The sequence below is a fragment of the Cladophialophora bantiana genome, assembly GCF_000835475.1.
Source record: "Cladophialophora bantiana CBS 173.52 unplaced genomic scaffold supercont1.6, whole genome shotgun sequence".
NCBI classification, from domain to species: Eukaryota; Fungi; Ascomycota; class Eurotiomycetes; order Chaetothyriales; family Herpotrichiellaceae; genus Cladophialophora; species Cladophialophora bantiana.
Window position 1 is genome coordinate 361698 of NW_015971580.1, and position 14734 is coordinate 376431.

General features: G+C 53.3%; 7 protein-coding genes across 7 annotated transcripts; 2 read left to right on the top strand and 5 right to left on the bottom strand.

The window, feature by feature from the left end:
• Positions 1 to 160: 160 nt before the first annotated feature.
• Positions 161 to 1559, bottom strand: Z519_04450 (uncharacterized protein; the record flags this gene model as incomplete). Its single annotated transcript, XM_016762196.1, has 2 exons — positions 161 to 447; positions 962 to 1559. The coding sequence occupies 2 exons, from the start codon at positions 1557 to 1559 to the stop codon at positions 161 to 163; spliced, it is 885 nt and encodes a 294-aa protein (XP_016621143.1).
• Positions 1560 to 2563: 1004 nt separating this feature from the next.
• Positions 2564 to 3913, top strand: Z519_04451 (uncharacterized protein; the record flags this gene model as incomplete). The annotated part of the gene is made up of 8 exons (XM_016762197.1): positions 2564 to 2654; positions 2712 to 2760; positions 2813 to 2878; positions 2941 to 3092; positions 3143 to 3431; positions 3484 to 3611; positions 3664 to 3797; positions 3857 to 3913. The coding sequence occupies 8 exons, from the start codon at positions 2564 to 2566 to the stop codon at positions 3911 to 3913; spliced, it is 966 nt and encodes a 321-aa protein (XP_016621144.1).
• A 1244-nt stretch (positions 3914 to 5157) lies between these two features.
• Z519_04452 (uncharacterized protein) lies at positions 5158 to 7227 on the top strand (the record flags this gene model as incomplete). Its single annotated transcript, XM_016762198.1, has 1 exon — positions 5158 to 7227. One exon carries the CDS (start codon positions 5158 to 5160, stop codon positions 7225 to 7227), a length of 2070 nt encoding a protein of 689 aa, XP_016621145.1.
• Positions 7228 to 8230: 1003 nt separating this feature from the next.
• On the bottom strand, positions 8231 to 8593 carry Z519_04453 (uncharacterized protein; the record flags this gene model as incomplete). Its single annotated transcript, XM_016762199.1, has 1 exon — positions 8231 to 8593. One exon carries the CDS (start codon positions 8591 to 8593, stop codon positions 8231 to 8233), a length of 363 nt encoding a protein of 120 aa, XP_016621146.1.
• Positions 8594 to 9240: 647 nt separating this feature from the next.
• On the bottom strand, positions 9241 to 11058 carry Z519_04454 (uncharacterized protein; the record flags this gene model as incomplete). The annotated part of the gene is made up of 1 exon (XM_016762200.1): positions 9241 to 11058. One exon carries the CDS (start codon positions 11056 to 11058, stop codon positions 9241 to 9243), a length of 1818 nt encoding a protein of 605 aa, XP_016621147.1.
• Positions 11059 to 11555: 497 nt separating this feature from the next.
• On the bottom strand, positions 11556 to 12587 carry Z519_04455 (uncharacterized protein; the record flags this gene model as incomplete). The annotated part of the gene is made up of 1 exon (XM_016762201.1): positions 11556 to 12587. The coding sequence occupies one exon, from the start codon at positions 12585 to 12587 to the stop codon at positions 11556 to 11558; it is 1032 nt and encodes a 343-aa protein (XP_016621148.1).
• Positions 12588 to 13121: 534 nt separating this feature from the next.
• Z519_04456 (uncharacterized protein) lies at positions 13122 to 14061 on the bottom strand (the record flags this gene model as incomplete). Its single annotated transcript, XM_016762202.1, has 2 exons — positions 13122 to 13179; positions 13238 to 14061. 2 exons carry the CDS (start codon positions 14059 to 14061, stop codon positions 13122 to 13124), a joined length of 882 nt encoding a protein of 293 aa, XP_016621149.1.
• Between the last annotated feature and the right edge of the window lie 673 nt (positions 14062 to 14734).

Genomic DNA, 14734 nt, shown 5'->3' on the forward strand with positions numbered 1-14734 from the left:
ACACAGCATTTGTGACCCTGTTGGGGCTTCTTCGCTTTTGGTACGTTCCCTTCTATTCAACTGATCTCAACTGGTTTCGGGCGTGTGCGGTCAATGCTGTATTCCATGGGTGGACTTTCTCTTGGCCAAACCAGCCAATGCACTATGAGAACACCCGCCTTCATCTTCCGGTTTCAGTCCACGCCTCGGGATGGTCTAGCTGAACCTTCTGTCTTCTGCAGCCTGCATCGGCAACCTGCACCTCGACGTCCAGCGGCAGCGCAACCTCCTCGTCCTCCGTGTCTGGATCCAGCACGGCCGGCGGTGCAACCACCTCCGCCGCAAGCAGCGCTGCCAGTGTGTCCTCATCTGCCTCTGCTGCTGCTTCCAGCGCCAGCGCATCTCTCTCTTCTGCCCTAAGCAGTGCCAGTTCATCTGCCTCGACAGCGGCTGCGAGTCCCACAGGTGCTGGTAATCAGTTAACGATCGGGCTGGGTGCCGTCGGGGTCGGGATGTTAGGATTGGCTGCTATGCTGTAGGTGCAGATTCCAGAGGGACTGTATCCGAACATCTGGGACAAGAGGACGGATTTAAAGATTGGAAATAGTTGAAGATATAATGTGCCCAGATGCGATAATTATGTCTGCTCTGATCTACCATATTTGATAGAGGAGAATATGCACAGGCCTATTTCATTTAATGCTAGCATCAGGCATGGGAGACAGAATCTGGACTGTGTTATTTGGATCCATACAGATGAAGGTACGTCTCGTGCCCGCCATACACATCTCGATGGTGTTTTATTCATCGTCTTCGGTCTCTCTGCGCCTGGCCAATATTTTCGCAACCTCCCGCCCCTCCTCCTTTAGGACCGTCCACAAGTACCCCCAGAAAAGCATATCAGACAGCCCAGCCGTGAAGGTCACTCGATTCGCTAGCAGATTCAGTCCTGAGAGTAGCGATGTCCATTTTTCTGGAAAACTTGTTGCAGATGATGACTCCGAGGCAGAATGCGAGTGGAACATGTAAATCCAAAACACCAACGTTGACGAGGCCAAGACGTGTATCGCCGAGAGCGTGAGCCAGCGCGATTGGGCTGTCAGGAGGGTGTGCAGCTCTTCGGCGTAGCGCGAGGGTGACTTTGCAGGGGAGTCGTTGCGGGGGCTGCTCACGCCCGTGCCTCTCGACGACGCCGCTTGCGTTGAAGACGACGAGGGTGCGGTAGTAGCAGCGGTACTCTGAAGCATGGAGAGGTCCCCCGCAAAGAGAAACTGCGTGACCGCATAAACCACCACCACCAGCGCCAGAAACGCGAACAGTTCCCTCTCGGGCTGCCCTGTTCCCCTTCCCTGTCCCGCGAGCCGGCCTTTCACGTTGGTGTTCTTGCTCATTCGTGTGCTCGCGTCATTGGGCGTTATTTCCAGGGCATATCCCGCGGGACGGACGCTCATGCTCTCCCCGAGGAGCCATATGGGGGTCGAGGACAGGAGGGATGTGGGCGAGGTCAGGAGGTAGTAGGCGCATGTGAGGAGGGTGAGGGAGTGTGTGCGGAGAAGGAGTGTAGAGGACAGGAGCGCCATTGTCTTCGGTACTAGATCAAGGACGGACGATTATCGACGAGGCCACATTGATTGTTCCATTTGGTGAGGCTGGTGGGTGTCTTGCGAGTTTGATACCGCGTCCCCAGCCTCGCCAGTAGTATCAACGGAAAATGTGACGAGGCTGCGCGATGTGGATTGGAGATTCGGATGCGGAGATTCCATAATCCGGTTACTCTGTCTCGCCTTGAACGCCCACTTAACGAAGGCGCGCACGCTTCAACTTACTCTACGCGGTACACCTGTGTCTTGACATGCGGGAAACTGCATCGTCATTCAAATTAACGAGGTGACATGACACGAGGCGGTTTCTCGTGTCAGCAAGCCGCATCCGAAAGCAGCCCTATACTCGACAACGCCAGCAGCGTTGTTTGCGCACATCTCCTTCAATCGGCCTACATATCTGAAGACGACGCGCACCAACTAAAGATCGGGTCGCCTTGGAGGCCTTGCCATTCACCCATTGCAATTCTCGTCGCAGTTGCCTGACAGAGTTATAGCCCATTCTTATCCGGATCAACCATTTCCTCCAAATGGTCCGCGGCAACTTTCTCCTTTTGGCCCTGAGCCAGGCCTATGAGCTATGACTAAAGCCTAGGAGCCAGTACACGCCATTCGAGCACACAACCCAAGTGACCCGCCGGCTGTTGACATGTGATGTCTTCCCCGCTATTCAACACCGGCTAACGCGACGTACTCAGTTCAAGAGCAAAGCCTAGCTTTCGAATCGACTGCCCAAGCGGTTGTTGATTCTTGGACGGAAATTTACCGAGGCTAATACGCCCTCTTTGGTAAGCTGACACCAGGTCTTACAGGAGAAAGATATATACATCTAAAAGGATGAGTTTGAAGCATTCCGAATCCTTCAATTGATCTGGGAACTTTAGCCCTGGGGTGGTCTCGTCATTTTCCTCGTTACCAAGTGTACTCAGAGTCGGCCATATTTATCCGTACCTCCCTCTAGCCGTCGAATCAGCCCTGTCATCATGGAGCCTTACACGAATACAGGAGCCGTGAATTGTGATGTAGATATTGACACTAGCAATGCCAAGGGCAAGACTGCTATTGTTACCGGTGGTATGCTTGAGATCATGGCGAGACAAAGCTGTGACTTTTTCTGATATGCTTGCTCAGGAGCCAATGGCATTGGTGAAGCATATGTTCGTGCTTTAACAAGCGCCGGGTATGACCCAGCCTCTAACACGGCAACGGGCATCACGTTGATCGATATGCAGGGCTTTTGTCGTTATTGCAGATCTGGACGCTGAAGAGGGAGCGAGGCTGGAAAAGGAATTGGGCAGGTGAGCATAACAGAAGTTCCCCTCGTGCTTCATCGATAATGCCATTGACGTTCCGTGCGCAGCTCGGTCAAATTCGTCAAGTGCAATGTCACTGTCTGGGCTGATCAGCTGGGCGTCTTCAAAACTGCAATTTCGTCTTCTCCCTCTGGCAGGGTGGACATTGTCATTGCAAATGCCGGCATTAGCGGAGCCGATTCGGTCTTCTTCAATGACCGTAAGTACAAAACGAGGGATGACCAGAACAGAATCTCATGCCTTGTCTAGCCGAAGCCGAGGAACCTGAAGAGCCGAAACTCAATATCCTCAATGTGAATCTCAACGGCGTCATGTACACGGTCAAGCTGGCGCTTCATTATTTCCGCCGGCAGAATGCTTTGAACAAGGGAGCTCCTCTGGATCAAGTCCTCATATTGCAGGGCAGTCTAGCGGGATATCTCGACCTACCAGGAGCTATTCAGTACATTGCATCCAAGTTTGGTCTCCGCGGAATGATGAGGGCTCTTCGCAGGACGGAGCACCAACACAATATTCGAGTGGCATATATTGGACCTTGGTAGGGAAATGTATGTCTTCGAGCTTCGTCCAAGCTGACTGGATCGACCTAGGTTTGTCGAAACCAAGATTCTGAGCAAGCCAGTCGTCGAACATCTGACGAAGTCGGGCATCGAGTTTGCCACGGTCGAGGACGCTGGCCAGTGTGCGCTGAGGATCGTGTCCGATCCAAGAGTTAATGGTAAGCAGGCGACACGTCCTCTGCGAATGGGATACTGATAGAGCGGTCTCAGGTCGAGCATTTGCCATCGTCCCTCGAAGATACGCGCCCCGTGGATATGTGGATATCGATTACGACGACTATGCCGAAGGCACATTGTTGGAGAAGCTCCAGACCGCTGCCGGCGCTGGCAACCACCGCACTGCGGTAAGTCATATGCCGCTCTCAAAATCTGAAAGAGAGATTCTCATGCCAATGTTTTCCAGCTCGCCCCTGAGAAGCAGAAAACAAAAACTCAATGGTCAGAGTCGGCGACAAATTGAGCAACGAGGGCCGATGCGAGCTGAAGGATCGTGCGATGATATACCCCTCTATACCAGGAGGTGTGCCGTAGCTCCAATCATAAAAGGAAGGTGACTTCTTTGTGTCCATTGCGAAAGTATATCCTTCGAGGCTTCTCGCCAATTAGTGGCTCTTGAACTCTTCGTTTAGTCGTATATGACGCATCTTCGGATTGTTCAACAGCTGACGTGCAGCTCTGACGGTGCCATTCGACGTCAAAATGAATCCGGAACGGAAGGAGTCTTCCGCGTCAACCTCTTCAGCGGTTTTAGTTCGTCCAAGTGCCTAGTTCTGGATGAGTCGGAAGGGGTGGGCGTGCGTGGCAGCAAGGCAGCTCGCAAGGCTGGAGTCCACCCTTTTTCCTGGCGGGTCTCAAGCGGTGAGCACTGATTGGACTGAATATAAATAGCCATCGGCCAATAGATGCTCCTTACGAACGGCGTCAAAAGCCAATATCATCTCCACCTGTCTCCATTCATCTCCACCTTCTTGCACTTGCCTCCACAACGCTGGCCTGGCTGGCGCTTACACGCAGTCGACGTGGTCTATTCGCGCACGACCCATCAACACCCCCCTGCATCCGATCTGTCTCATCTTTTCCCGTCATCCAATCCTCTTTCGCTTCCAAACGCCTGCAGACCAAAAGACCCCAATGGCGACCAGCTATCCTAACGTCCCTGTCCGCTTTGGGGAACAATCACTGACGTCCCTTGCATTTCCAGGTCTCGTATCTGGTTTCGCTAAACTCGAGGGGCGTCGGATAGGCTCAACGCGAGCTGCATCAGGCGACAAGGAAGTCTAGAGCCTCTTCTATTGTTGTACCACGTCTCGCAGGTCCTTTTGGGCAAGCATTATCACGAATTCAAAAATAAACACAGTAAGTAACTTTCTTTTGCCTGCCTTATTTCTACCGCCGAGTGTCCCCTTTGTACTCCCCTTCATCAAGCACATTTTGATTCAGCAAGAGATACAATCACAAATATAATCAAAGAAGTCATCTGGCTGCATTCCATTTTCTGTGGGTTTCATGCTTGGGGGTAGGCGCCTGGTGCGGCCTTCCACTTCGACACCCGTCGACACGGCTTGAACTTCACCCAGCCCTTTCAGTTCAGCGCTCTTCTTTTGATACAGGCGTCTGCCCATACACCGCCCCAACGTCAGATCAGCCCTCGACCACCCTGAAAACCCCTTTTATTCCCCATACTATTATTATTGTTAACCGACCATGGCTGGCGTGCTCGACGGGTTTATCTCATCCCGGCGTCGACCTTCAAGGTCCCGATCAGAATCCGGGAAGCAGCTTCATGCTCGATGGGGCGATGTTGCAATCACTGCTCCGAATGGCGGTTGGACCCAGCATTATGTGGAAGGTGACCTCAATAACGTCACCTATCAAGCTCACGGCAGTCCCGACTCCCAGAAAACCCTCGTCAACAACTCCCCAGACCTGAGTTTCAAAGACGAGATTGAAAAGGTCAGCGTCGAAGCATTCAGACAGCCAACTCCTCCGCTCATCCAGAGAGAACGAGGTGGAATCACCATCACCATCCCATTTCCATGGAGTCGGAAGTCACATCGAAGATCGTCATCGGCCAGCGGCCACAAGCAGGCCCCGCTGGCCCAAGGGGCAGAGAAGGTGATCACGGCGGAATCCCGGCCCGTTCTTAGCAGTATCACAACCAACATTGACGAAGTCATTGTCGCGGAATCCAGACCAGCCATTGAACCATATCGATCAAACTCGCCCATCATGCACACTCAGTCACCCGTATATGACGATGTCAGCACCTTCTTCACAAGGGCAGCCTTTCCCGAGAAGCATCCCGGTCCGACGCGACTACCACAGATCCAGACATCTGTTCCACCCAACAAGAGTCAACCGGCTTCGGCAGTCTCCATTCTGAGTCCAGTGGCAGAGAAGTACAACGGGCTCTCGGAGAGTAACAATGCCACACCCATGGATAACACTCCCATTGCTCGAAAGATTGAATCCGCCCTCCCTGTGGCTTACGATGGACAGATTGATGCTGCAAGCTTGGCCAGCCGTCTGGAAAGCCATGCTCGCACCCCGCCTCCAATTCTACCATCATCTCAGACCCCTAGCTCAGATGATGAAGCTCCTGACACAGCAATTGAGAGACCCGACTCCCGCAGTACTGCTAGAGCACCTTCCCGTCCCCCTTCTCGAGGGCCTGGCATCGGTGAAGTGAGTTACATGCGAGCGTCATCCCGGGGGCCCGTAGAGCAAAGGGATGGACGTCGGTCTGCTTCTCGAGAACCCGCTGAGCGGCGAGCTGGCTCGGTGGAACCGCTGCGACGAAGAGCTCTTTCGAGAGAACCCGCACAACGCCGTGCAGATTCTCCCGTGCGAGGTGTGACTGGTCATTCCTTTTCCCGAAGGACTGGCCGAAGAAACGCGTCTCGCGAACCAATCTCCAGGCGCTCTCTAGGTAGAGAACCAGTTGCGCGACATGCCGACTCTCCTCCACTAGTAAGTCGTCGAGCTCTGTCCCGTGAGCCCGCTGTTCGCCGTGCAGATTCACCAGAACCGAAAACCCGCCGGGCTCTGTCTCGCGGACAAGCTGTTCACGAGTCCATCTCACCAGAAGCGACCATTCCTCGCGTCTTTTCTGACGAGCCGGTCCGTCCTCGCGCCGAGTCTCCAGGCCCAGATCCTCGGCGGCGAGCACGTTCCCGAGACCCATCCGCTCGACGCGAAATCTCTCCGGTCGGTTACAATCGTCGAGCAATCTCTCGTGAGCCATACACTCGTCGTCGTATCTCTGATGACTATTCTCAGCGCGCTATGTCAGTCGACCCTTTTCAGCGTCGCCCCAAAGACGGCGTTCACTCGCGCCATGCTAGCCCTAGGGACGACATCTTCGCCCGCCACGCCAGTCCCAGAGATGATATCATTTCTCGTCGTGGAACCCCGGTTGTGGCATCTGCCGACAGGGAAAGCGCGGCAGATTCGACCTCTGCTAGTGAGCTGACAGCCGATGAGGCCACCGACATCGAGACCGAGACGGACGAGATGTACTTTGAATCGCGCAAGGGATGGAACGGCCCCGCGGTGGTGGGAGCCTCCAGCAAAGGGTTCTACGGCGACGTTGTCCAGGACTACAAACTCATTGCCCGTGACGTTGAGGCCGAAATCGCGGCGTCCGAGGCGCAGGTCTCGGGGATCAACATTGTCAACTTGATCAAGAAAGACAAAGAGAAAGAGAAGGACAAGGCAGTAAAGGTGTACGAAGGACCGGATTTGGTGCCGCCCCAGGACGAATTATGGGGATGAATATGATCTGCCACCACCACCGTCACCCTCTTTTTTGGATGGGCGACGAAGCCAAAGAAACCCGGGGAAACACCCCCAATAACCAGAAATTGTCGAAACCGGAGATGCCTTGCGGGCTACATTCACTCACGCATATCAAGCTACAGGGCAGGAGAACGGTACCAAGACAAGACCCACCCGGTCAACCAGATCTTCAGGCATTCATAGCCCATGCTACAACGATGCCACCAAGAAAAAGTCTCCCCACCAACAACGGGGCGACTTGGGAAAGGCAACGCAAAAAAGTAAAACATCACAGTCAGAACATGGAACCACAAGTCCCTGGGTCGTCTTCTACCAAGATTGGCCAACACTACCGACTTACCTATCTACCCACCTACGCGACATGACAGGGACGAATTTTCTTTTCTTCTTCTCTATTTTCCCCCTTCTATTGGAATCACGGCGGCTTCGAATCTGCGTCAAGAAGCGTGCCGGCGGAGGACAAAATTGGCGGGTAACTAACCAACCAATCAACTAAACAACTGTCCAAAAAGGGAGGGACTGATGGGTGTGTATGTGTGTAGGCGCTCGGAGGCAGCTAGTATATGTTTATGTACATGACGGACAGGTCAGGGGGTGTTAGTGGCATGAACAAATGAATCCATCCGTCCATATCCCAGTTCTGTCTGTCGCCTCCTTGAAACTCAGCCTCGCCATGAACCGAGACCCATCAAATCTGTCTCCCTTTCTCCGGTTTCCCCATCATTCACCCCGTTTCGGACCAGCCATCAGTCCCGAGCGTTCTTGCACGTCTCTGAGCTGTGTCGCCGTTATCACCGGGCCCGAGATCCTCCCCTCGTTCAGAAACGCCAAGCCGCCGCTACCGCTGCCACTGAGACTGTGAATGTCGTGCTTTGGGCTCGTGCTCATCTTCCTCATCCGCCTCCAAACTGTCATGCTACAGTCCGGCGCCCAAATACCTGACTACAATTAAGCGCATTTCTCCCTCATCTCACGCTGCTTAGTGAGGAACGTTTACTTCGCGCTCACGTATCTCGACAGCTTCTCGTCCAAAGTAGTACACACGAGCGGTTCTGATGGTAGATCTGCCAAGGCGCATGAAAGTACGCCGACAGGCGGTCATCGTTATGGAGGCGCGAGAAGAGGCCGCGATCTCGGAGGGGGCGGGTAGAGCCAAGGAGACGAGTTGGTCCCAGCGGTCTCCCCTCGCAGAGTATGCTTCGGGCGTGATGAACTCGCAGGCGTCGTATGGGCCGAAGAGTGCGCGTACCAGTAGCAGCAACAGTTTGGGTTGACATAGTGAGGGCAGTAATGGTACAGTCTTGTCTCGCAGAGCCAGACCGGGTTGGTTCTGTAGTGGCATGGGATGTCATCCCGGTTGATTCGTGCCCAGAGTTTGGCGAGCATTTTGGGTTTCTGCTGGGCCATTGAGTGATAAAGAGCGGTTAAGAGGGTAGGAAAGGTGAGATTGGCTCGAATGGGCTGGAGCCGAGATAGAGAATGGTTGCAGGGTGTATTTCGTATCTTGTCGGGGCGGGGGGGTTCCTTGGTGTTCATCAGCATCGTAGATAATACAATAGGCATAGCAGGGCATGAAGGATGACGGTGAGGGTGAGACGGGTGGTGAAACAGTATCGGTCCTCGTTAAAGGCACTTAGCCTTGCAGAAGAGATTCTTCATTGACCTCACAGACACAGAGCCATCGTTCAGAGACACGGTCTGAAAACGCCGCCCACGAAGCTTTCCTTGCATTGTCCAGTGCTGAGACACAAGTCCCTGCTGCCTGGGTACCACCCAGAACAGACAGAGGAATGGGCGAGTTTTGTTCAAGTTCCAAATCAAAGAGGAACTGGCTGACTGTGAAACAAATTCACTGATGGAGGGAACAAAGATCTGGAAAGTGGTGTGAACAATGCTGAATATGATACAACGCTCATGAAGCACTCGGGCATGTCGCCTGACACGCCCCTAATTATACAATCCCTTGCCTTTCTGAGGAAAAATCGGCTATCAAGAATGGGAAAGAAGAAACTCCGGCCCCGGTTCGTCGTCTTCGCTTTCGGATGTCATCGTCCTGTCTGGAGGCTTCGGTCGAACGTTCGGGATCGACATTGGTGCTGAGCTCGGGGCGTAGTTGCTTCCTCCACCAAAAGCATCCAAATCGGAGGATGGAGCACGAGGCTGTGACCACCTAGGGCCGCTCAAAGGATCGAGCTCGAGGCCTCGAACAGGATCGTCCTCTTCCTTCTGCTTGCCTTTGTTGAGCGGATCCCCAAACTGACGCAATGTATCTTCTAGACTTTGATTGCTGCTTTCGCCTGGGCTCCGCGTTCTGCTGGTCGGAAGCGGGTCATCCCTGAGCAAATCCGCGTTGCATTCATCACCCTGTCCCTCATCATGTGCAGGCCGATTCGGATCTTCGAATCTATTGACACTGTCGCCATCGCTCAATTGACCATTGGTTGTCATGGATGATACGTTGGTCGTCCGCTGGAGCAGATCGTGTGCCTGTCGGAAAGCCGCGAGCTCTGCCCCGATCGCACAGTTGAGGAGATTCCAGTTCTTCGATTCGGCCAGTTCAAGATCTTCCTCGAGAGATGAGATGAGCGTGGAGAGTTTTGTCAAGACGAGGTGCATAGACGTATCTCCGGCCACTGCCGCCGGGGCAACCTCAAGATAATCTGCTCCGTTCGCGCCAGGCCATTGGAGTCGCGACTGAGATAGCTCTTGCGTCTGCGCCTTTAGCTCTCTCTCAAATTCACCAATCCGCTTTACAACGTCACGCCAAAGTCTCAATCCCTCTTCCAACGCATTCCTCTCACTCTCCGCGCTCGCCTTTCTCTGACCCAACATTTCCACTTCGCTTGTCCATTGCTCCTGCGCTATTTGCAGGGTGCGCCTCTCCGGTTTCAAGGCGTACATGCCCAGATCTTGTCCAGAAATCAGGCTCTGCTGGATCGGTGGTCTGCGCAGGAACGATTTGACTTGGTTCTCACTCAGTGCCAACGATTCCATGTATGAACTCAACTCGGAGTCCCTCGAGCTCTCAGTCTCGCGAAGCTGGTTCACCAGGATTCTGTGCTTGGACCTGAGTTCCAGCAGCGTTGTCTCTAAGCGCCGGATCTCCACTTCCACAGCTTCAATCTCAGAGCGTAATCCAACCGGACCTTCTTCAGTTTTGATCCTGTGGATTTCATCCTCGAGGAGTTTTTTCCGATTTCCTAGATCAGAAGCCTGTTTCAGGGCCTTATCTCGGGCTACAATTTCTCGGTCAATCAGGGACAATTCCCACTCCCTGAGAGCCGCAAACTCCTTCATGGACTTAGCTAGACCGCGTCGTGCGCCTCTGAGTGTGATCTTTTTGGACTCTGGTTGGCGGATCGGTATGGTTCGCGGTCCTGATTCTGCTCCCGTCCTTGTAGATGCTGAGAGGATGGACGGGGTGGGCGTGGGGCTGCCAACGGAAGACGAGTCATCCACTTGCGTCGTCGCAATGCTGCCAGCACTGAGTCCCTCTGACTGCGCATCGAGGAGGCTCTGGAACGTCCGCTCGAGGGATTTGGCTGCTCTCTCGACTGGGAGGAAGGGGTCATTGTGGCGCACCAGAGACGAGCTCAACTTTTGCGGTGCTGGAGAAGACGGAGAGGCCGATGCTGTCCGTCGCCAGTCGGGCGATGAAGATGGGGATGTTGCGTCTTGGAGAAGAATTCGAGGACAGGTCGCGTCAGATCGTGAAGATGAGACTGAAAAGTCATCTTCGTAGCGAGGAAGTGAACGTATACTCCCAGGCGGGTGCGGAAAGATTCGTTCAATGAAAGACTTCTTCATTGTTTGGCCAGGGGAGATGGAGATTCGCAGTCGCTAGAAATACGGCGAGCCGGAGGTGAGATGATGTCGATGTCGCTGTCGCTTCGCAAGATCGCACATAACGGAAGCCACGAAGTCGTCGACCTTCCAGGCAGACAGATTCGTCTTCTGGTTGCATGAAGCCAGCGTGACACGATCATGTGTGCAAAACAAGATGCCATATTGAACAAAAGTCATGGGTCAAGGTCAACAGCCGAAGTTTACCCATGCGGAAGCCGGACAAGGCTGGACGACATCTTGACGAGATTCAACAGGGAGACAGCCAGGTCTACTATGTACTACGTGCCCATCGGCGACCAGCTTCTTGCATCCCAATGCCCACCCTGAATGAAAGAACAAGACATTCTATGCTTGCATTTAGACCCGAACAGTCGGCAACAATCCTTCCACCAAGATATATGGAAATTCATTATACGGAGCCCGGGCGCAGGAGCTCGCATTCCACCAAAGGCCTGTTTCTACGAGTGCTGGATTTCCACCACGACCTTCCCCCTCGCTCGACCAGTATTTAGCCTTTCATATGCCTCCTTGGTTCTGGCAAAGTCAAATACGCTGTCGATGACGATGTCTTCATCTGGATCTAGCCTCGTCGTCTCTGCCAGCCACTCCTTTCTCGCATCGAGCATAATGCACTCGTAAGACTGCCCCAAACCCAGATATCCACAGAGCCACCTGAAGACCATTCGAGGGTGCGTCAAGTATATCATGGGTCCGCCCATGGCTGCACGCGAAGTTTTATCTCCCACAATGGTCACATATTGTGGAGCGAGACCGATGCACTCCGTCCCGCCTACACAGTCCGCAATCGCATTCGGGAAGAATTCCTTGACAGCATTTGCGACAGCTGTAGGTGATGTAGTATAGTCCACAATTTGTGACGCGCCGAGGCCTTTTACGAACTCGGCGTTGCGACCACTGCAGCTGGCAAGGACTTTCCAGCCCAGGGATTTTGCGATCTCCACGGTGTAGATCCCTGTTGCAGAAGATCCGCCAAGGACAACGAGTTTGTTCTCAGAAGGAGTTGAGGACTTCATAAATGGCCTGCACCTTTCTATGATGGTCCGTGCCGTGAGGTAGACGAGCGGAAGACTGGCGGCTTGCACCCAAGAAAGATGCTGTGGTTTCTTGACGAAGCACGCACCCTTGAGATCAATATCGGCCACTTCAGTCAAAGAGCCTGTACCGTTGAGAGCCATGCTGATGCCAAAAACCTCATCACCCTTTTCGAACTCGGCGCCTTGGCCTGCTGCGAGTACCGTACCTGCAAAATCCCGCCCTGCGACCTTGGGACCGTTCAGATGAGGGAGCGAGTTGAACGGGACGTTCATAAGTTGGATGTCGACTGGGTTCAGCGCTGCCGCGTGCATGCGGATGAGAATACGACCCGGTGCCGGAACTGAAGGGACTTCAGTGTCGGAAAGCTGGAGTGTCTCTGGATAGCCTGCAGTCGTATAGACCCATGATTTCACCCTTGTCGTCGTCTTGGACATTTTTTGGATCGGCAATAATCACAGCTTCGATAACGATACTTGTTTGGGCGAAATTTGAAATTGCTATCGGCCGGGCGTGCTGGTGAACGCGAAGATGACCAGACAAGCAGATATCTAGAGGGACAAGAATGACGACTATGGTCCGCGATCAGATGAAGGCTCCTCAGGCAACACATATTATTAATATGTAGACAGGCTATGTGCCACATGAAGTCACAGCTGTACAAGCGACGAGTTCGCATTGTGGAGCTAGTGATGCAGCTCAAACAAGGGTCGTTTCAATGAGCCGACCAGATCCGAGGCAATGTGACTCGGAAACATAGAGGAGCACTCCGTGAGCTTGCGTTCTGCGCAGCATGAATGCCGTTAAGAGTTATAAGAGCTTGTACCATTTCGGATAGGAGAGCCTCAACAGACTTGCAGTGTCACTTCGCTAAGGTGTTGTCGCCTTTCTGCCTAGGTAGGGCGCGATGGAGACGAGATATGACTGCTCTGGCATGCTACTGTATGTAGCACCAATAGCATTGAGTGGGTTTACATTAGCAAGCGCCAAGCACCCAGAATGAGCGCAGCTGTGCCTGTGCAGACGCCCCTATCATGGTGGTCAGATTTACATTCCGCTGGCCTTGGAAGGGGAGCATGATACTTACATGAGCCACTGGAGGGTCGAGAACTTGACTGCTTCGACTCGTTCCCTGAGACTAGCCACCTCTTGCTCGATTCGAGCTTCGGTCTCCTTGATCCTCATCTCCTGTCCGTTCGCTTCTTCTCGTATCCTGCCCTTCTCGAGATTCAGGTCTAGCCGCACGCTGGCTTGCGTGCGACTGATCTCATCCCGTAATCTCGAGTTCAATTTGGCCAAGTCACTGGTTAACCGATCGTGGCTGGATCGTGTTAATTGTGCTTCAGTGCTATCCGCATTGGACAATTCACTCCTCAGTTTGGCAAAATCAACCTTCTGGGTGTATGTGCTTCTCTCAGCATCTTCCTTTAGGACCATAGTACGAGTGAGATTCTGGATCGATTCTTCTATCACGTCGTTTAGGACGCGCATCATAGCCACAGCCTGCTCTTCGGTGAAGCCTTCATCTTTCAGTCTTTGGACAAATCGCAACGTGTCAAAGTGGTGAGCTTTGTGTTGCACAGGGGTGGTTGAGAATGCTCGACGGGCTGGCTTGAATGCAGCAGCGTAAACCCCATTATGCCGGAGAGGAGCTGAGTTTTGGGGAAGTGATTGAACATAGGTCCGTGGTCTCTTCCGTGAGTGGGAAGTTTTCGTCACGCTCAAGCTCTCAGCTGCACCGGTATGTATTGCTCTAGGCCTCGAGACAGTCTTGAAGGAAGGCGCCTTCAGCGTTTGAGTTACAGGAGGCCGTTTGGGAATCGACTGGGGCGCTGTCTGGACGAGGGCGGCGGAGGCCCATGTAAGTCGAAAGAATCGTGGTAGTTCCGTCACGGGTTTGGAACCCGCCATGGAGGGCAGGGAGACGGGCGGCACTCAGGCCGCAAAGCTGTCGTCGGAGGGAAACTTATCTAGGAAGAAGAAGACTGTGTCTTGGTCGATAAACAGGGGAGAAGGCTGCGGACGAAGCTTCACAGACACGAGGGGAAGCAGGCTTCGAAGGCTGACGGATTTGTTAGTACATGGTTCAGCCAATCATATTGTGCCTGATTCGGGAACGCCCTTGACTCTTGACGAAGCAACCAAGGATACGAGGTATATAGAGTAGATTCTCTAGAATCCCCATTCTACGTGGCATTTCTTCCTCTCCTACCAGGAATTCTCATGAAGTTGCCTAATCTTGTCCATCCCTCGTCTTTGCGCCTGCTCTACGTTGAAAGCTAGATCCTGAAATCGACCCAAACAAGGTGCTTCGATCTCCCAGACAGACAACTCCAGACTCACACAAGGCCACGAATACACTCAACAAGTTCGAGTGCTATATATCGACGTGAAGACTCGACTGGATCCTGAGGACACTAGGAAATATTGACCGTCCTCCTTGCTGCTCGTCAAGTCTGCGAATATGGCTATCCTTCTGCCGATCGGCGAACGTCTTTGGTCAAATTTACTGGTTTGGGACCAGAATGTATACTGTGCCCATTCTTTGACGCACCAGCCGCAGGATCAAGGGTAAGTCCTCGTT